This window comes from Hydra viridissima, unplaced genomic scaffold, assembly GCF_058129835.1.
Source record: "Hydra viridissima isolate aposymbiotic clone 2 unplaced genomic scaffold, HvirCarnegie_v1 scaffold_2, whole genome shotgun sequence".
Lineage (NCBI taxonomy): Eukaryota > Metazoa > Cnidaria > Hydrozoa > Anthoathecata > Hydridae > Hydra > Hydra viridissima.
This window is the reverse complement of record NW_028324301.1, coordinates 6,130,225-6,151,225: the sequence shown is the minus strand read 5'-3', so window position 1 is coordinate 6,151,225 and position 21,001 is coordinate 6,130,225. Positions and strand designations below refer to the sequence as shown.

The 21,001-nt window shown below is 30.9% G+C and overlaps 2 protein-coding genes across 3 annotated transcripts in view; one reads left to right on the top strand and one right to left on the bottom strand.

Annotated features, from left to right (window-relative positions):
- Nucleotides 1-21,001, top strand: part of LOC149891668 (E3 SUMO-protein ligase ZBED1-like) — a 588,790-nt gene that overhangs the window by 49,761 nt on the left and 518,028 nt on the right. The gene's annotated exons all lie outside the window — the stretch shown is intronic.
- Nucleotides 6,490-19,551, bottom strand: LOC145183292 (PDZ domain-containing protein 8-like). Of its 2 annotated transcripts, XM_090078167.1 has the most exons (19): nucleotides 19,287-19,551; nucleotides 19,025-19,094; nucleotides 15,198-15,438; nucleotides 14,221-14,447; nucleotides 13,666-13,845; nucleotides 13,272-13,445; nucleotides 12,045-12,271; nucleotides 11,169-11,925; nucleotides 9,721-9,837; nucleotides 9,505-9,611; nucleotides 9,186-9,333; nucleotides 9,023-9,072; nucleotides 8,251-8,320; nucleotides 8,071-8,165; nucleotides 7,709-7,976; nucleotides 7,444-7,521; nucleotides 7,282-7,344; nucleotides 7,067-7,180; nucleotides 6,490-6,979 (listed from the first exon to the last, which is right to left on the bottom strand). In XM_090078167.1, exons 3-19 carry the CDS (start codon nucleotides 15,385-15,387, stop codon nucleotides 6,872-6,874), a joined length of 2,973 nt encoding a protein of 990 aa, XP_089934293.1. In that variant the 5' UTR covers nucleotides 15,388-15,438; nucleotides 19,025-19,094; nucleotides 19,287-19,551; the 3' UTR covers nucleotides 6,490-6,871. The 2 variants fall into 2 exon arrangements, with proteins under 2 accessions (XP_089934293.1, XP_089934292.1); XM_090078166.1 differs by lacking the exon at nucleotides 19,287-19,551 and having other exon boundaries at nucleotides 19,025-19,258.

Genomic DNA, 21,001 nt, shown 5'->3' with positions numbered 1-21,001 from the left:
CACTGTTGTAAAAAATGACCAAAAACTACTTTGAGCTGACCCGAGAAAACTGCTTTGACAGGGTGAAACTACAATGTTTCCTGACTCTAAAAATGTAAAATTTGAAATCTAACTATTTCGTCCGAGAAAATAATTTCGATTTTTAGTTTTTAGTACTTTGCACAATAGGGCGAAATGACAGCTTTTCAAATTTTGCATTTTTACAGCATTCAAAAACTCTTCAAAATAAGCATTTATTACTCCAAAACTTAACAGTCTATATAGCAAGTATAATTTGTATTTATTTTAACTCAGAAGATAAAATTTTACCTACAATTTCATGGTTGAACTATATTATAAACATTTTGTTGCATCAAAATTGTAAATAAGCTAAAAATTCCGGGAATAGGCAGTGAACATGTTTGTTTTAAGTTTTGCATCAAAATTGTAAACAAGCTAAAAATTCCGGGAATTGGCAGTGAACATGTTTATTTAAAGTGTTTCACTTATCAGTTGTGTGAGAAAAATTTCAAAATGCCAAATTTTTCAAAAAATCATGAAGATTGTCGGAAATCTGTCTGTGTCTTGTGTCTGAAGAAGTGCTCTCGAGAGTTGACACAGTTCCTTGTTGAAAAGATCCTCAAGCATTACCATACAAGTCTTGATTTGACTGATACCAGAGTGCCAAGAGGCATTTGTGACTCATGTCGAACAATTCTTCGGAGAAAAGATGAAGGAAAAGATGTTAACCTGCTACCTTTGTTTCCTTTCTCATCTATAAAAGTTAGACCACCAACAAGAGATCAAGGTTGCAACTGTCTTATTTGTCAAGTTGGACATTTGAAGTTGAATGAGAAGAGCCCAGTGGACTATTCTAAACCTGTAGAAGATTGTACCCCTCAAAGATGTGGTGATTGTTTGAGTCTAGTTGGAAGAGGTCTGCCACATCAGTGCACTCCATTCACTTTTAGAGACAATCTCAAGCAGCTAGCTACAGCTGATCCACTCGCTGCAGAGCAAATAGCTACTCAAGTCATCTCTTCCACACCTGGTGGTACTGCCAAAATATCGCATCCTAAAGGCGGCCCACCACTTAGAGTTAAAACAGGTGATACTTTTATATATACATATAAAGATGGCAGGTTCAGAGGGAATACCTTTAATTCTAAAACTTAAAATTACAAAAAGTGTTAATATAATTTCATTTTTAGGAAGCTCAAGTGCAAGAGCTCTTTTTCCTGAACCCAGCATCAAAACTGAAGATCTTGTACAAGTTCAGCTGAACACAGGACTGTCCAACCTTGGCATGAAGAAATTGGCATCAACCATCAACAGAGTCAGTGACACCAAGATTGTGGAGACTAGTTTTCTAGCTAAGTTTGAAGCCATTGGCAAACAGTTGTCTGAGTTTTTTACTCAAACCAGCATCCAAGTTTTATCAGAGAGTAACTCCACTGACTTTGTGGTTGTGCATTGCAAGGATCTTGCCGAGCTTTTGAATGAAGTCCTGCTTTCTCGAAGAGTTTTCCAGAATCATATTGTCAAGTTGGGAATTGATGGAGGTGGAGGATTTCTGAAAGTTTCTCTTGGCATCATGGAGTTGGATTCTCACTGTGATTCAAGGTCACCACCACGGAAAAAACTTTTAACTCAGAGGACTGCCAAAGACAGTAGTGTAAAGCGTCAAATGCTTGTGGCTTTATCAGAAGGACTACCAGAAAACTTTGAAAATGTGAGGCAGATCTTGTCTTTAATCAAGTTAGACAAAGTCAACTTTGTTGTCTCATGCGACATGAAACTTGCCAACATCCTTTGTGGCCTTCAGAGCCATGCAAGTACTCACCCTTGCTCTTGGTGCAACACAGAATCAAAGCATCTTTCTCAATCAGGATCTTTGAGGACACTAGGCTCACTTGTTGCCTGTTATCAAGAGTTTGCTAAGTCTGGTGGTGATATCAAAAAGGCAAGATCTTTTGGCAATGTAGTGCATGAGCCTTTGCTATCTGGTTCTGAAAACAAACTCATCTTGGAGCTCATACCACCAATGGAACTCCATCTTCTCCTTGGTGTGGTCAATCACATGTACAAAGCCATGACAGAAGTTTGGCCCAATGTTGGCCCTCAGCTCTCCACATTCAACAAGAACCATACCATGGTGGGCAGTTTGCAGGGAATGCCTGTCACAAGCCTCTCAGCAATCTTGACCTCCTTCAAAGAATTGCAGAGACTGAATCTGCTTTTCAAGTCTTTGGAATCATTGATGCCCTTCGAAAGTTTAAGTCTGTGGTGACAGCATGTTTTGGTATTGTTCTGGAGGATGACTTTTCTGAAAAAATTGATCGCTTCAGAGACTCATATTTGGCAATCATGAACATCAGTGTGACTCCAAAAGTTCATGCTGTTTTCTTCCATGAGAAGCAATTCATTGAGATCAAAAGGGCTCCCTTGGGGATCTTTAGTGAGCAGGCAACAGAATCAATGCATCATAATTTCAGCTCACATTGGCAGAGATACAAAAGAGACCGCAATCATCCTGAGTATGCAAAGAGGCTTCTTTCATGTGTTGTGGACTACAACAGCAAGCATTTGTGAAGAATAAAATATTGAGAAGAATTTATTTTATGTACCATTTGCTCTTTATGTGTTTAGAATCAAGAGGTTGTTTTTGTGTTTTGGCTTAGAATAACTAAAAGAATTATTTAAGAAAGTGTTTATTATTTCCATCTTGTTAATGAAAAACTATATCAGTTGTGTCAGAATAAACTATTATTCAAGTGAATTTTAGACAGTTATGTTTTGGAGTAATAAATGCTTATTTTGAAGAGTTTTTGAATGCTGTAAAAATGCAAAATTTGAAAAGCTGTCATTTCGCCCTATTGTGCAAAGCACTAAAATCTAAAAATCGAAATTATTTTCTCGGACGAAATAGTTAGATTTCAAATTTTACATTTTTGGAGTCAGGAAACATTATAGTTTCACCCTGTCAAAGCAGTTTTCTCGGGTCAGCTCAAAGTAGTTTTTGGTCATTTTTTACAAGTGAGAAATGTCAAATTTCGTATAAATAAAATAAACATTTAGAGAAAAAAATTTAGTTATTTTATCTAACTAGATATTGTGAGGAGGGAAAATGATAAAATTGAAAAACATTATCTTTAAGTTTTACCCGTAATCGTAACAGTCATTTTTATGGTAATCTTCTGTATCATCATACTCCATGGTTATGTCGTCATCATTTTCGAAATAATTCTCCTGATATTGAGCAATACTATCTACGCCTAGTATACGAATTGACGTATCATTTCTTTGACTTTCATAGATACCTGCTCGTGTATTTTGAAAGTTATTCCACTTGTTATTTTGTGGCTTTGATTTTACGTAATTATCCTTATAAGTTTGTTGTGGGTTATTTGAGGTAATGGATCTCCAATTTCGGTTACTCGAATCGGGTTGAATGTATTTATTGCCCATGTTTCTGTTCTGGTTATCAAAATTTCGTGGAGTCCAGTTTCTATTGTTTCTCCATTGCGGTTGTTGCGTAACGTTTTTCCTGTACAGATACTGCGAATTGTTACTTTGTGGAATCCTGGGATCTTGATATTCTTGTCTGCATTGTCTTGCCAAATGTCCCGTTTTATTGCATATAAAGCAGGTTGGTTGATTTACTGTAGCTGGGTTAAAATCTTGACTTTTGCCAAAGTTACTATTCGTTTGTCTCCTTAGTCCAACTTTTAGCTTTCTGATCTCTTCTTTGAGCCTAGCTACTTCTCTAGTCGCATTTTCTGGATTAGCTAAATTTGCAGGTGTTGCACTATACGCAGCCACAGGTGGTGTGTCGCTATCGGCAAAAGATACAGTGTTATGCTTAGTCGACTGGTTTTGTAACTTTGTCATGGTCTTTATCACTGTTTCAACTATGCGAGCGTCATCATCAATGTTAACCGAATTATTCACTCTAGCAATTCTGACTGCTTGTGTATATGTCTCTGGTTGGCTTAAGAGAAGTTTTCTCTTTAAATTAGGATTAACTCCTTGAATAAAAAGATCTCTTTTAGTTTCTTCCGAAACTTTTAATTCTTGCGATAGCTTCTCTAAACTTGCTATAAAATGCTCAAGCCCTTTTTCTCCTTCTTTTAGTCCATACAGCTGGGTTTTCTTAATCCAAATACGTTCTGGTGGTTCATACTCATTCTGAAAAGCTTGTTGAACTAGCTGTAAATCTTGTCTTATTTTGTTTGGAAGGGATTCATAAAATATCGAAGCAGATTTATTTAAGCAAAGTGGAAAGGCGCAAAGTTGTTCATTATTGTCCCATTTGTTAAATGTGGCAGTTCTCTTAAATTGAAGGAAAAATTCTTTAACATCATCATCCGGTCCTCCGTTAAATTGTGGTAAACTAGATTTATCGATTGTTGGTCTTAATGAGGTTGTAATCTTTTCTAACCAATTAAGAGTGTTTCTCTCATCTTTTTGTCTAACCAAAGAAACTTCGGCTTCTTGTTTTGCCGTGGAATTTAATAGTTTTCTGACAACCTTTTCTATCTTCTTTTCACTTATAATTTTATCAATATACTCATCTCGCCTATCATTTTCCTCGTGTCCTAGAGAGTCTCGATCAAAGTTATCTATTGGTAAAACTTCAATGTCGGGTGTGATACAGTTGGGTGCAGATGGTGTTTTTGAGTAAAATAGTGGTATAATGTTAGGGTTATTGTTGTTATGAGGTGAACCTGAATGACTTGCCATTTTTGATGTTGATAAAACTGTTTTTTAAATGTTTATTAAAAATGTTAATTCACTTTTACTTTTTCGAAAATGATTAATAATTAAAGTTCACTGATTTATGAAGAAATGAGTGAATACATAAATCTCGGTAGGATAACTCCAGTGTGAGGACAGTGGGTTTTTTTTTTTTTTTTTAATTATTTTGTTGTTATATTATGTTTTCTTCTTTTGCAGTAAAGGCGAAGGGGAATGGGAAGGGGAAGGGGAAGTTTGGGTTTAGTGTTATTGTTGGATTAGGTATATGGAGGTTGGGAGCTAGGTTGATGGTCTGGGGAGTATTTGGTTAGGAAAGGGCTAGGTTTGGGTTGTGAGAAGGTATATGGAGGTTGGAAACAAGGTTGGGGGGTTTTATTAAATGTTTTCTATGTTCGGTCCCTCAGGTAATATATTACGGCGCGGCTATAGTAAGGTGTGCGGTTAGAGCATCATACTTTTTAATAACAATATTTTACGCATATAGTAATAACAACAATAATATTAATAATCTTAATGCAAACAAAAGTACTTACTACTGGTTCTTCTTCTCTTACTTGTTTTTCTTAATAAATATTCTCAAATATTTCTCATCAATATATATGTTCTCTTAATATTAACTTGTACATATAACAATACATTAATTCTCATAATAACGCATATTGAAAGTTACTCAAATATTTTCTTACCAACTTTCCTCATAAAGTTCTCTTTTAAATTCTCCTTTAATTCTTCTCATAAGTTTCTTGTTAAATTTTCCATAAATTCTTTTCATAAATTTCTTATTAAATCTTCAAAACTCTTTTTCTCATAAATTCCTCTTTTAAATCTCTTAAAACTCTTTCTCTTAAAATTCTCTTTTAAATCTCTTCTTCAAAAACTCTTTCTCTTCTCCCAAAGACTTCACTTAAAAACTCTAATTCTTCTTCTCTTAACTCTCCCAATAAAAGCTCTCTTTAAAAACTGTCTTCCCATAAAAAACACACACTCTCTCTGCCAGATTCTTTCTTTTTTTTTTGAGCTTTTATAGTTCATTAGTTTACTTGACAGGTAAATAGGTCTCTGTATGTACGTCTTTTCTTAATGGTTATTTTTTTTATTTTTTGCTTCATTAGTTTTCTCGTGTTTTATTTATATGACATGATGAATGAGTCTCTGTATGTACGTCTTTTCTTAATGGTTATTTTTTATTTTTGCTTCATTAGTTTTCTCGTGTTTTATTTATACGACATGATGAATAAGTCTCTGTATGTACGTCTTTTCTTGGTTGACTCACTCTTTTCTTCCTTCCAATGTTATTAGCTTGAGTCGGGTAAAACTTAAAGATAATGTTTTTCAATTTTATCATTTTCCCTCCTCACAATATCTAGTTAAAACAACAAAGTTATTTTCCGCAAATGTTTTTTTAATATATACGAAATTTGTCATTTCTTAAATGAGGACTTTCTTAAAGCATAGGACTTTGTTAGGTCATACCACGGTACTTTGTTTTTCTCGTATGTAGAACAAATAATCGCTAACATAAAGTCAGTTATTTAACCTATGTGCTTATAAATTTCCACACTGGTGATTTCCAGAATCAGAGCTATCAACCAACTCTCCTAAACATTATCAATGCAGCATAAATTATATCACAATTTTGTTTACTCGTTTCTTTGCAGCACTTTTTTCCGAGCTCTATATATATATATATATATATATATATATATATATATATATATATATATACAGAAATAGACTAAATATGATTTCAAATTACTTCCAAGATACTGCATATTATATAAAAAAAGGGGTTGTTACACGAATCTAAAAATAAACATTTTCTAAAAAATTTCATTACCATATTTAGTATTAAGCTTAAAAATATTTAGTTTCGTATAATAAATATTACTTAAACACTTTCCCAATTAAATTCTTCGCTTTTGATCAAAAACTTAGTGAACGCACTGAGTATCATCACGGTATTAAACATCATATTACAAAGAATATTTTAAATCAATTTCACGTTGTTTCCGAACTATAAGAGGCAACCAGCGAAATGACCAGAGAATGAACATTAACGAGGTTTATTATTTTCTCCCGTGTTTCTTTATTCCTAATTAATGCTTTTCATTAACGCTTATAAAAACATTTGTCATCAAAGATCGCACTGTTGAGGTTGAGATTTAACAAAGCATTCGTTGAGCGCTGTTTCATATTGAATCATCAAGAGCGACAGACCTTGAACTCTGTCTTCTGATTTCCGCTAAAGAATTAAATATGTAACCATCTATTAGTTCAACGTGTCTAAATTCTTGTATTTTACCATTATTTTAGTGTAAATTCAACGTACTAATTTTTCAACAGCATTTTCTTTCATCTTACTGTGTGCTGCACTATTGAGAGTTTCTTTTAGATTTTCCTGATCGAAGCGCTCGGCCGTTATTACTTTTTGAAATTCCTCTAGCTTCAAAAAAAATTATAAAGTTTACTACTAATAGTGGCTTTACACCACCACTTCGTTTCATCGATTCGTAATAGTTTTTAATGATAGCATCTTAAATTTACCTTTTTCTGAAGAAAAAATTCTCTATCCTTTTCGTCAAGACTAGCGCAAAGTTCCCGCCCTGCCTGTTAAACACGACACAAAACTAAACACTGTATACACAAATTCATCGCATATTTTTATATCCATAGAAAAACTAACAGACAATAGAAAGACACCGTTACCTCTTTGGCAGTCACCTTAGCTCTTGAGATGGAATCGTCCAAGTTCTGATCAATATCTTGATAAACTGCTTCTGAATCCTATGTAACAACAATTATTGTTCTATGGTATTTTTACGTACACAAAAAAACATAACTAAAACTTAAATCATATATAAAAGATAGTGATAATCTTACATAGTGATTTTATGATCACACAAATTCAGTATATACAGTTACACGTAAGCTATACAAGTATCAGTGTATGTAGCAAATAGTTCTGGCATACCTGAGGAGCACTGGTATCTGGGCAACTTATTGTATCTTCATTATTTGATGGTCTTTTTCTTCGTCTAAGTACATTATGGCCAGGATGAAGATCATATTGTTCGGGAATACTCCAAGAATCTTTTGATGAAGGATATGGGAACTTCGAAGGTGGTGAACTAGTGGTAATATTATTAGCTGATTGATCAATTAGGGGACCATCCTGAACTTCACCTGCAACAGGCAGATCGTTTTTTTGCCAGACCGGAGGCTTTGCTCGAACTCCATAACTAATTAAAATAAGTACAAATCAGCAAAAATTACAAATATGCCAAAAAAAGAGAAAAAATTTTATTTAAAAGGATCGGCATTATAAGTGTTCACCTGGTGCAGTACGTATAATTTTGAGCTTTTTGTAGACACCTTTTGTGACAAACCATTGCACAAACTCGACATTGGAAAGCTACTTTACGCCAAACCTAGAAATACCATTTTAAATTATTTTCGTATAACTTTTAAAATGTTATTAAACTTTTCTGTCCAACAAGGAAGAAAAAAACTGACCTTTCTTTGACAATACTCGCAACGAGTAGGAAAGTAAAACTCTGTTCCGATAAAGTTGTGCTCTTTTGGTCTGCATGAAAAAAAAAAAGACTAGGTTCTTCATCGAACGTTATGTTTACCTTACAAATGTCTTATACCTCACTGAAAGACAGTAAGATGCAAGACATTACCGCAGTGATAGAGATTACCATATAAGAAAAAATCATCCATATCAAATAAGGTTATGAAAGGAGATTACAATGTCAAATAAGATTAGCAATATGAAAGGAGATTAACCATATGATTAGAGGAGTTTTTAACGAATAAAGTACAAATTTCTAGATCATTCATTCAAAATACATCGAATTTAAAATAATTTCTTATATTTAGGCATACAAAGCTATAAAATTCCAGAACAAAATGGCGATGACGCATACTTCATGTTGTTTCAAATCTTCAAGACGCATGTTCAGAATTGCTATTCGATTCAAACAGTTAAACTTATTTTTACAACAAGTTTTATATAACAAATTTAAGTGCAAATAAAATCTGTCACACCCAAAAATTTGCTGTTTTGAATGCTTAAAGATTTACACTTTTTATAAATTTTAGAAAATTCGATTTAGAAGTTGGTAATTATTCGTTATCAATCATTAAAAACCGAAAACCCAAACGCTGATCCTTAAATTAGTTACATCTAAAGAGATTACCAAAAACCTAAAAGCCTACATGATAGCTGCAGGTAAACCTATAGGTTATTTCTTGAAGAAAATAATTTTTAAAAAAATCTCACATAATGTCAGCAGAATCTCTATCATCAACTTTCGAGAACTGATAACCCATCTAAAAAATATACTCTTAAAATGATGAATTACAATTTTCCTTAGGAACTCATAACAAATTTCGAAAAAAATATTCCTTTATGTTTATTGATTACAGAACGGATTATCAAAAACCTTTTTATTTTGCTCCTCAACTAGTTTGGCTTCTTCGCTGAGCAAGTCATCTTCTGGTATCGCAGAAACATACTTATATGCTAAAGTTATATCGCCGTTACATTGATTGAGACTTAAACCAGGCATCATGACACGAAGATATCCACGACTAAAAGTAATTCGCAAAATCTCTATTTTTCTATTTTTTTTTTTTTTTAGTATTGAATTAGAAGTCAGATTTTCTTGTAAAATTTAGTTGAGATGAAATTATAAATGCAACTAGTAATGTAATGAAGTCTTTTTACTAAAATTAATATTAATAAAACAAATAAAAAGCAACCTTATGGCTGAGCGACTCTCTGTAACTGCAAGTAGAAACGTCTGAATACTTTTTCTGGAGTTAGTTGATAAGCATTCTAACGACAAATCCATTAATGGGATCGAGACCTGATAAATGAATAGTAAATAACAAAATAACTACACAAGATAACCAAGAAGTACACTCAAAAGTACATACAAGAATGCACACACACAGAAATAAAAGTGAAGCACTTACGTATCCTAATAGCAAATCCTTCTCGAACGTGTCTTCACATTTGCCCCATACACAAATATTTAGAAACTTATGTTCTCTCTCGACATCAAATGTAAAAATTTCGTTCCAAACAGGTTCCTACAACAAATTATACATTTAATTTTTTTTTTTTCAACAACTATATAATTATAGGTGTGAGCTAAAAACCTAGGCAAAATTTATGAAAACATTTTAATTCGTCAAGTATTGTTATTAACGTTACAGTTTAAATGTGTCACTATAAATCTGCTTCTAATTTGACAAACTTTTTAATTCAATAATTCTTTTGGGAAGTTTTATGAGTATTGTGTTAAGTAATTCACCCAAACTTTTAAAAGTTGATTTCCCTCATTGTTTTGTGTTGGATTTCTACATTCAAAGGATTTAGGATTTTTTTTTTTTTGCATACTGAAATAAACAATTGTACTCGAATCAGCAGTCCTGCAGGAGTTTTTAGCAAAAATAATTATACAATAATTTACTTTAAGCCCATTTCAGAATGGAACAAGGGAAAGTTTTCAACAGATACTCATTGTTGTCAAAAATAGCAAAATTCTTAGTCAAACTGACCCCTGAAAACCTTAGTCGAGCTGACCCCTGAAAGCCACCTACATAAAGTAAAAGTACACACTCCCTAGAATATAAAAATCCAAATTTTAAAATATTATTACACCATTCTTAGAGAAAAAAAGATCTAAATCACAGCTTGAAGCACAAGCTGAACAATTCACCATCAATGTGAAATACCTACTCTATGGAAAGCTTCTTTTCCTTCTATTCAAAAATGAAATAATGTTGAGTTTCTTATAATAAACAGTTAAGTTTTTAACTTTTTTTAATAGCAGTGTACTAAGACATGTTATCACAAATTTATAATGCAGTAGGATAATTTTATTGAGTTCAACTATTTTTTCTAGCCATTGATTTAAGTTATATATTAAATGCTTGGAGACTCTTTTTTTAAAGTTATAAGTTTTCAACAAAATTGTCTGAATGAGAGAGCATTTGTATTATAGGTTTTCAAAATTTCACACTGTTTCTTGATTAGTTTCAGGCATTGAAAATCAACTACTTAAGGCAACATTGAAAATCAACTACTTAAGGCAACATTGAAAATCAACTACTTAAGGCAACATTGATAATCAACTACTTAAGGCAACATTGAAAATCAACTACTTAAGGCAACATTGAAAATCAACTACTTAAGGCAACATTGAAAATCAACTACTTAAGGCAACATTGAAAATCAACTACTTAAGAAACTTAAATATAAACATAAATTTAAACTTGATAAGACAAACTTAAATATAAAATGAAAGTTTTTTTAAAATTTATTTGGATTAAAGTATTTATTTCTGTTGTTTTTATGCAGGCAAAGAAAAAAAAAAGATAATTTCCAAATACACCCATTTAAATTTTAAAAATAAAACCTGATTTGCACTGGCTATACTTGTTCTTTGGCCAGTTGGTTCCTTATCTTCTTCAACTTGAGTTAATTCACTATCAATATTTACATTAGTACTTTGTTGAGTGATATCATCCCAATCTTTTGAGCATAAACTTCCAGTCTCTATTTTATTGATACCTACTTCACAAAATTTATCAAACACAGGATCTGATTTTGTTGCAGAAACCTCATCAACCTCCCTTTTATTTACAGTTACAGATTCTATGCTAGCTGATAAATGCTCGGGTGTTTCAAAATTATCTGACTCTATAACTGGATCTAACTTAAAATTTTTTTTCTTCAAATTGTTTGGGAAAGTAAGTCGCCTCTTTTTTTTACCTAATGACTGTCGTTCACTTGATCCAGAAGTAGACACAGAATTGTTTTTCTCTGAGTTTTTGGGAACTGAATTAGTTTTATCTGTTAAAGGATCCACTTTGTTTTCACCATTAAAATATTCTTTCTTTTCTGTTGAAATACGTCTTAAAAGTTTGACTTCATTTATGAACTTTTTTGTTGCCTCATCACTCAACATTTCTCTTTCTATTTCATGAACAACAATATTAACAAATTCTTCAGTTTCACTGTCTTCATCATGAAGCAAAATACTGTTGAAATCAAAACCTTCCCTAACTTTAGCTTGTACGCTACTATTATCATCTGGGTTTTGAGATTTGACTTGGTTAGCCAAAGGATCAGGCTGTTTTTTAATGGGAGGACGTTGGAGTTTCAAAGTAAATCTAAAAATAAACATTGTGGCATTATAACATTCAAAATGTTTATGGTTTTTGTTTTTTTTCCTAAGATTAATAAAACATAGTGGTGTTAAGATTGCAAAGTTTCACACAATTCACATTACTTATTTCCAGCATTTTTTATGAGCCTCACTGCTTGTTTCATTGTGACAACATCTACATTGTTTACACTTATTAAAATGTCCCCTATTTGTACATCTACATGACTAGCTGGTGAGTTCGGACTAACTGTTTTGATCAAAACACTTTCAAGTTTTTCATCATCCACAGTTTCAATCTCTTGAAAAAAACTGATACCAATTACACCAGAAGGTGCTCTGCATATTAAAACCTAAAAGAAAAGAAAAAAATTTATTTTATCAAACTTAAAAAAATCTATCAGGAATACTATGATGAAAAACATAAAAAAAAAAAAGAAAACATTAGATAAAAAGCCACCCTGAAAAAAGTATAAGTAATGAAGCCACAACATGAAAAACTTTAGCAACATCAAACATTTACAACTTTGAATTTGTACTGTCTTATAAAAAACAATTTTTATTCAAACTTAGATATTTAAAATTTAGATTATAATTTAATTAAAAGCTAGATATCTAAAACAAAAAGTATATGGTTAACTTGAAATCAGCACAACTCCAAAATTATTGGTTTGATATTTACAAGTTATTAGGTATCTGAATCCAATAAAATTAAACAACATTGTTAATTGCTTAGCCAAACAACAACTATACTTGGGTAAATTTCATAACAGAGAAACCACACGAAGCAGATAACAATTGACATGGGTAATGTAAAGCATTTTTAAGAAACAAAAAGATAGGTTCAGTCAATCTCAATGATAGCTAAGCATCTTTTAAAATGCAACTTAAAAACCAAGATATTTATCCAAATAAAAAATTTGCGCTGACTAGACCAAGATCCAAGTTAATGCTCTTTATTTTTTTTGCTATTGTAGTATAGATTTTAGACAATTACTTCTGTTAAAATAGATAAACATATTAAAGAGAATTTTAAGTAATAAAGATTTTATAGTAATAAGAAATTTTAACATTTTTTAAAAAGGTTTTTTTTTCTTTCTTTTATTTGTTATAATTTTTCGAACATTATTTATGATCATTTTATAAATTATTAATTTTATAAAATTGCAAAATTTCACTAGCTATGATAGAAATAATTTAAAAAAGGAATAATCTAGAAAAATAGCAAGACATTGTGTTCAGCAAATTCTCTCAAAAGCTTAGCTATCAATTTTTAGCGTTAACTTAACAAAGTAAATATCTTTCAGTAACATAAGTTAAAACAAGCAAAACATTTATGAAGAATGCATAAACCTCATGCACTGGCCATAAAGATCTTCTAAGGGGCATATCTTCTTTCCAAGGAAGTGAATCCAATGATAAAGTGCAATAAATATGAGAACCTTTGGGCAATGGTGGTAGCCTTGTACACTCAACAATTTCAACATCAAGTCTTCCAACTGTTATTAAACTGTTATGGTAAAATATCTAACAAATAAAAAGCCAATTTATACTAACTTTTCAAAACTTTTCTTGCTGAAGAATTGAATTTAATTGGTAGTTTTAATTTATTGTTGTTGCTTTTTTTTTTTTTTTAAAATGAAACGATTGTTAACTTTTTAAGGAAATTCTTATTTCAATCAAATTTATTGGAAGTAAAATAATGCAAGTACAAAATAAATGTTAATTTAAAATGATAACAGCAAACCTCATTTTTTCCATCTTGTGGCTTTTCCTGTATAAAAAAAGGTTTATAGCGAACTTTGTAATTGGGAAGTGTATGCTTCTTTTTAATTGATCTTCGTATTTGGTTGCTGATAAATGTTGTTAATTTGGGCAAGTTTTTTCCTTCAAAGTTTGATTCAACTTTCAACTCCATTACAGGATCCTGAGAAAAAACATTTTTCATTAAACTATCATTTTACAACAAAATTCATAACATGCTTTTTGGGAATTTTTTAATGTGTTAAAAAGTGGAAACTTTAACTAAAAAAAAATTAGGAGAAAGAAAAAAAAAAAAAAAAAAGAAATTGGCAGAAATTCTTTTAAAATTTTAAAACCTAATAATTTAATGGCATAAAAGTGTTTGTAAACAAACTCTGTTTCATAAACCAATGTACAAATTCTGCTGCATGCTTGAGTGCTTTATCAAGTCTATTCTATGCTGAGCACACCAGGTCAGCTTGAGAAAGTACTTAACATTTAAAAATTGTTACAGCATATCAAAATATGCAAACACTTAAAGTTTATAGAAGTAGATTACTTCATAGAAACTGAATGACCAATGAGTGCATGGATTTCTTGTGAGCTGCAATCGCAGTCTTCCTTGTAATGAGCCTAACTCCACAGTAAAATGTGCTGATTTTCCGAATATCAAACCAACATCTAAGGAAATTATAAAACCTCCAGAATACTCAATATCTACAGCAATGTCAATCTCTTTTGGTACTTGGGATGGATTGCATGTATCAACTTTCATCACTGTTGCATCTAAATGTAAACATTATTAAACTATACATGTGCACATGCACAAACATTACATGCACACAAGAACCAAATAAGATTTCTCACAACTGTTAATTAAACCTCAATTTTCATGGCATTTAAATACTTTTATTAATTTATGCTAATTAATTTTAGTAACTTATGCTAACTTGTTAATCAATCATCACATTTTTCCTGAATGACAACAGTAACAACAAAAAGAAGAACAAAAAGAGTGTAAAGTAAAAGAGCACTTCTTCAGGAAAATAAGAAGATTATTGAATCAGCCCTGTGTTTTAGTAAATTACAAGAACAAATTTTCCAAGTTTAAATGACTAACTTGAAATATACATCATAAGAAATAATCTTTTTACAATATTCAATAGTATTATTCAATAATAAATATTATTAATGTTTTTAACCATTGTATTTACTATTAAGTAAATAATAGAATAACAATCATCATCACAAACATGATGATTGTCATGAATTTTTTGAATTTGAATTAAAGTAATGCTTTATTAATGAAACTATTTGAATTTAGAATGGCAATTATTCAAATCCAGGATATTAAAATGGTTATTGCCATTATAAATTCATTTTAATATCCTGAACAGTCATTTTAATATTCTGAATAGATTAATGAATCATTTGTATGTAATTACATCTCCAAGTATGTTACAAGTTATGTGTATCTGATTAGTTATGCAAAAAAAAGTTATAATACCTAAAGAATTTACGCTCTACATTCCTTACTTTTAAAAATAGGTAATGAATCTCCCAGATAGTAATCACAAACAGAAATCTGCTCAATCAGTTTTCCTGCAGCTTTGTTTAGTAACATTTCTTTGAACTCTGTATTCATTTTGCAAATAAAAAAATTTCTTGTTTTTGGAGAGTCTCTCCATTCTTTCCAGAGAAACTGAAATATCAGATTGAGAAACATGCATGATTCACTTTCTGTTGCTTCTTCTATCCTGCAAAAGTCAGCTATAATCTGAAAAAAAGATATAGGTACTGTTACAGAAAGTCTAACAGTGATTACAAAAATTTATTTAAATATATATTCAAAATGAAATTTAAAACAATAATTGATAGATTTAAACAATTCTAATGCTCTATGGTTTTATTATATTAATTATTATATTAATTTAAAACTTATGAAGTTTTAACATGCTTTTTACTAAAATCAATTTGTAGCTTTGTGATTTATTCATGACTTTTTAATCAATATTTATTTCTTCTAATATACTTTACAATACATTAACCTTTAAGGACAGGATACATCGAAAAGCATTTTTGAGTAACTCCTGCAACAGGTGGGTAGCATCAATAAGCATTCTGGTAAATTTACCTTTTTTAATATCCGAATAATCCTCATTGACATTTGTTTGTAAAGTTTGATTTATCATTTTCTTTTTTTACTACTCATTCTGTTTTCTATCTTCTTTGAAGTCATTCTTATTGTTGTTACATATATATATATATATATATATATATATATATATATATATATATATATATATATATATATATATATATATATATATATATATATATATATATATATATTAACTTTTAGAAGATATATATAAATTTTAAATTTAAAAAAAAACACCCGCTCTTTGATAGTTCAGAGAGTGACGAGGAAGAACTTTTAGTGAAGTAGAGAGTAGTGATTATAGTGATAGTAGCAGTGACAATTATGAAGAAACAGTTGTATCTAGTGTTCCTTGGTAAAATGTGAACAATTTTACACCCACAACATACAATTTTGATAATGCAAGATCAGGCATGTCACCCTTATATGATGTAACTGAATAGCACTGAAGAGTGTGATTATTTTATAAAGTTTTTTTGACCAAGACATTATGCAATTTATCATAAATGAACCAAATATTTATTGTATGTCTGATAAAAGTAAAAAATCAAATAAATGGATTGATACAACCAAATAGTGAATTGGATATTTTCTTTGCTAATTCCTCATTTAAATAAACATGTGACAAATGAATACTGGTCCAATTTTTTGATACTTAAACTTCATGGACAATTCAAACCCAGTATAAAATGATAAATTGAGGAATATTAGATATGTGCTTGAGAATCTTAAACAAAATTTTTAACATTTGTCTATCATTTTCAAAAATTAGTTAATGATGAATCGTTACTATTATTCAAAGGCACACTTGGCTTCAAACAATATATTCCTTTAAGACACCAAATTGGAAAGTTATGTGATTGTGAAACAGGAATGGTATTAGATTTATTAGTGTATACAGGTGCCACCACAAATATATTGCATGTTAACTTATTAGGTTTTAGTGGTAGTGTTAAAAAATCATTTGATTGCAAAATATGAAAATAATGTACACATTATATACAGACAATTGGTACTCAAGTTGAAACTTAGCTAACTATTTGCAAGAGAAAAACAATGGCTTGTGTGGTACAGTCAAGAGAAATCAAAAATACTTTCCAAAGTTTCCACAAAAAGTGCCACATGGAACTTGCAATCTGAAAACAAGCAACAACATGTTAGCAATGCGGTGAAAAGACAAACATGACCTTTTATGTTATCAACAATTTACCAGGGAAAATTAAGTTCTACATAAAATAATCGAGGAGAAACAGTAGTAAAACCAGACTGTGTTATCAATTACAAACAAAATATGCGGATGATAGATAAAGCAGATGGCAGATAACTATTATTGAATCTGTAAGAAAATCTATCAAATGGTATAAGAAATTCCTTTTCCATATAATGGATTTAACTTTACTAAATTGTTACAAATTATATTTAGTGAAAACTGGTAACAATACAATAGTACTGAAAGATTTGTACAAAATATTATTTGACAGTTGATTCGTCGCTAAGGAGTACTGACAGCAGTATGAACTGGAAGACAAAGTAGCAAAAAATCTGATAGATTAGCCTCCAAGAATTTCATGGCTAGACATTCTCCTTATTTACCACCAACTGGTGTACAGCAGAGAGTGCAAACATGCAACTTCATGAACAAAAGCACACAGCTGTAACAGCTTGGTGTCCAGAGTGCAAGGTGCCCTTCTGTTTAGGAGAGTGCTAGATAAATTATCATTCCAATGAAAAAAATTGAATTTTTATTATTTAAACTATAAATAAAATTTCTAAATATTCTATTATTAGCTTCCAGGGGAAGTGTGGTATGGGTATATTTTTGAAATATTGCAAAATATACCCATACCAAAAGAGTTTAAAGAAATAAATATTGAGCATCTTTCATTAAAAAAGTAATTTTATATGCTTTTTTTTTTTTTTTTTACATTGTTCAATCTAAATAACTATTAATAACAATGAAGTTCCTTGAATTTTCAAGAGTGTACTTATGAGTCAGTACTTTAACAAAAGAGAGAGCCAGCTTTTACCATTTTACTGATCTAAACTAACCACATTAAACATCAAGATTTTACCACCAAAAGAACCAAACTTACTATTTTACCCGAACTTTGTTTTAAATTTCCTTGGTATTCATATATAAACAAGGCAATAAAATATATTACTAAGACAGTCAAAATTGATGTTTTTTTTAAGAGCAAGATGGACAGAGCTAAACAAATCTAACTTGTATTAGTTGTTCTATTAAAGAATATAAAAGTAGTTTTCAGTTTTTAAAAAACACAATATTGTTTAACATAGTAAATCTCTGGATAGGATTAATCATCTAAGTTTTACAGCATTAGGTCTAATAAAAAAAAAAAAAAAAAAAAACTATAAAAATATCTCAAAAAGATTTTTGCAACTGGAAAATGCTTAGTCTAATTAACAATTGAAGTATTACTTTGATATACTAGGATTGTTTCTTTACATGCAGTTATTTTTCAATAACACAAATGTAAATGTTGTTATAAGAATGGGCTTTGTGCACATTTTAAAAGAAAACTTCACCCAACCACATCCAAGATATTTCAATCTAAGTTATTAAGTTAAATGCATTTCCCTTAAAAACTTTCTTTTAAAAACCTTCTGGCTTCTCTTCTTACAAATATCTTTTATGTTATTAGAGGAAGAACAGTTAGGCTGATATTTAAATTTAGAACGGATCCACATCTTACTCTTGTGACCAAAGTTTTATGATATATTAGAGTTAGCAAATTATCCTTCTTTGGCATTAGCAAACAGAGCAGTTTTTTTGCATTATTAAATTTAGAACATTTTTTGTCCTCTTTTTCTAGAATTTTTACTTTGTTTTGTAAATAAAGTTGATTTCTCGGACAAAAAAAGTTATAAGTTTTTACATAATTGCCTCATTTTCAAAGGGGTATTTCAGTGATGAAAAGTCTGTTAATGAAATTCCAATAATGCCTAATAATTGACTGAAATTTGCTTCAACTTTCAAGTACATGCTAAAATTTAAAAAAAATCTTAAAATATTTAGATAACTTTCATTAGCTTTAAAAAAAATCATAGTTCCTGCAACAGCATAAAGTAATAGGGAGAAAATTTATCTTTTCTGCATTTTTACACAGTGACCATCAAATATTACTTATGCTAATATATACTTTCTATGCCTGTATATCTAATAACTATAGCCTAAAATTACCTTTGGGTTAGAAACTGGTTTTTGTTTAGTAACAAGCTTCGGATCTTCATTAGGTTGCGCTCGAAACCATCTATACACAATAAATATTTCTACAATAAGAACAAGGGCTACTCCACCAAAAAATGCTAACAAGAGCGCCAGCATCTTTTTTTTATCAGTGTAGCTAGTGCCAACAGCATCATATATATATATGGCAATACATTAAAAAAAATTTTATTTCATTAAATGTCTAAAGATAAGAATATATTTAATTAAAAATTACCATTAACTTAACATAACTTATCAAAATCTGTAAGCTCCGGCAACTTTTAACATATAAAAAAAAATTTAACAATATAAGTATGGTTTTTTTTTTTTTTAAATATATTGTTAAGTATGTTCTATAATACTATAGTTACTGTATAATAAATAGGAACCAACATTATGGATATCTAAAGACATTTAACTTTTTATCCATTAAATTGGTACGGTAAATAAATATTTAATTTTTCAACAACAAAGCGCGTTTTCAGCATCATAAAAATGTCAATCCAGGCTCTGATTTAGCCGGGTTTTTGAAGAGGAAAGTCAGAATCATAATCAGAATCTCTTAGTGCGTATAATAAGTATTTTAGTATCTACAATTTTGCAAAATATATGCATTTTTAAGCATTTTTAAGCATTTTATCATCAATATTTTTTCATTTTAAGTTTCGACGGTTTTACGAACTTTTTTTATATTATTTGGAATTAAATGTAACATGTGCAGGGACGCAATTGGATACTGTAAAAAATTAGAGCACATTTATATCATCTTCCTGTGACACTAATTCAATCAAATGAAAAGAAATCTCATTAAAAAGTTGTTGGCAATTCTAGGTGAGGACAGCTCTGCAGTACTCCAAATCAAACCTGATGATTAGAGCCAGACGGTATAGCTGATGTTTAACGGTTATTTGCAACACTACTTAACGAGGTTAATTTTTTTAGCCTATCATCTTCAATTTTCCCATATCTTCAAAAAAAGGCCATCATAGCACGAATAGTGCAGCAATTTCAGCTTTATAAAGTTAAGGCCCATATCATGGGCCTCATCATCTCACCCACTTGTCAAAGAAACTACCTTCCGCTTAATAATACTGTAAACAACGCGCTATCAACCGCACACTGGCAAGTGGCTCACGAATTATGAATCACTTGCCGGTGTGCGGTTGTAGTTAAGCTACGGGTAGTCTTCTTAGAGACTGCGGAGTTCTTCCTGACGTGATTAACCCTCAACTATAGCATACTAAGGACTCAGGTGACCTCGTTCTCATAACGTTCCGGCTGGTGGTGGTAGTGGTGATATTCAACTAATTCACACGGTTTCAAAGCAGTTCGCTCAATTCAAAGCGGTTCGCTCGATTTACAGCGGTCCTTACTTTTGGCAACATCAAGCCAATTATCTCGTTCGCGGCTCTAATTCTCGAAGAAACTGTTTCTGGCAATCCAACTATAAATTCCAGTCGCACTGCCTCGTCTAGCAACCTCGCAAGACATGTCAAGAGTTTCGGATCCACCAAAAAGACGTCTATTTGTTCCTCACCTCTCATCTTCCGCTTCGTGAACAACTCATTCTACGAAAGCATCCAAAGTTTACAACAAGATATGATCAATTTTCTTTGCATCTTTTTCTTTCACTCCCAAGCCATCGTAGACTACGTAAACATTACTTTGCGACAAGACAGGACAAAGCACTGTCAACTCGACGTTTTCCATCTTCACAATTACCTTGTTTCACAGCAACCAAGTTGCGAAATCAGACGTATCACCGTATTTTTTGAAGGTGTCCAAAAATTTTAAAGACGACTCCATCATGTCCAGTTAGTTTCGTCATTATCTCGCCACAAACACTAAGTTGCAATTGTTACTTCACACAAATACCTTAAATCCCGTCATAAATAAATCGTTCAAACTTTATTTATAAGATTTCTAGTTAAAAGATACAAGGAAACAACG

Bases quoted from the DNA above. Each gene is read 5' to 3' on its own strand.
- LOC145183292 (XM_090078166.1), bottom strand. From the start codon at position 19,168: ATGCTGGCGCTCTTGTTAGCATTTTTTGGTGGAGTAGCCCTTGTTCTT. The intron at 9,334-9,504 runs GTTGCTTTTTAT...AATTACTTTTAG, and splicing joins GAGAGTCGCTCAGCCATAAG to TCGTGGATATCTTCGTGTCA. The intron at 6,980-7,066 runs GTACGTTGAATT...TTAATTCTTTAG, and splicing joins AAAATGCTGTTGAAAAATTA to CGGAAATCAGAAGACAGAGT.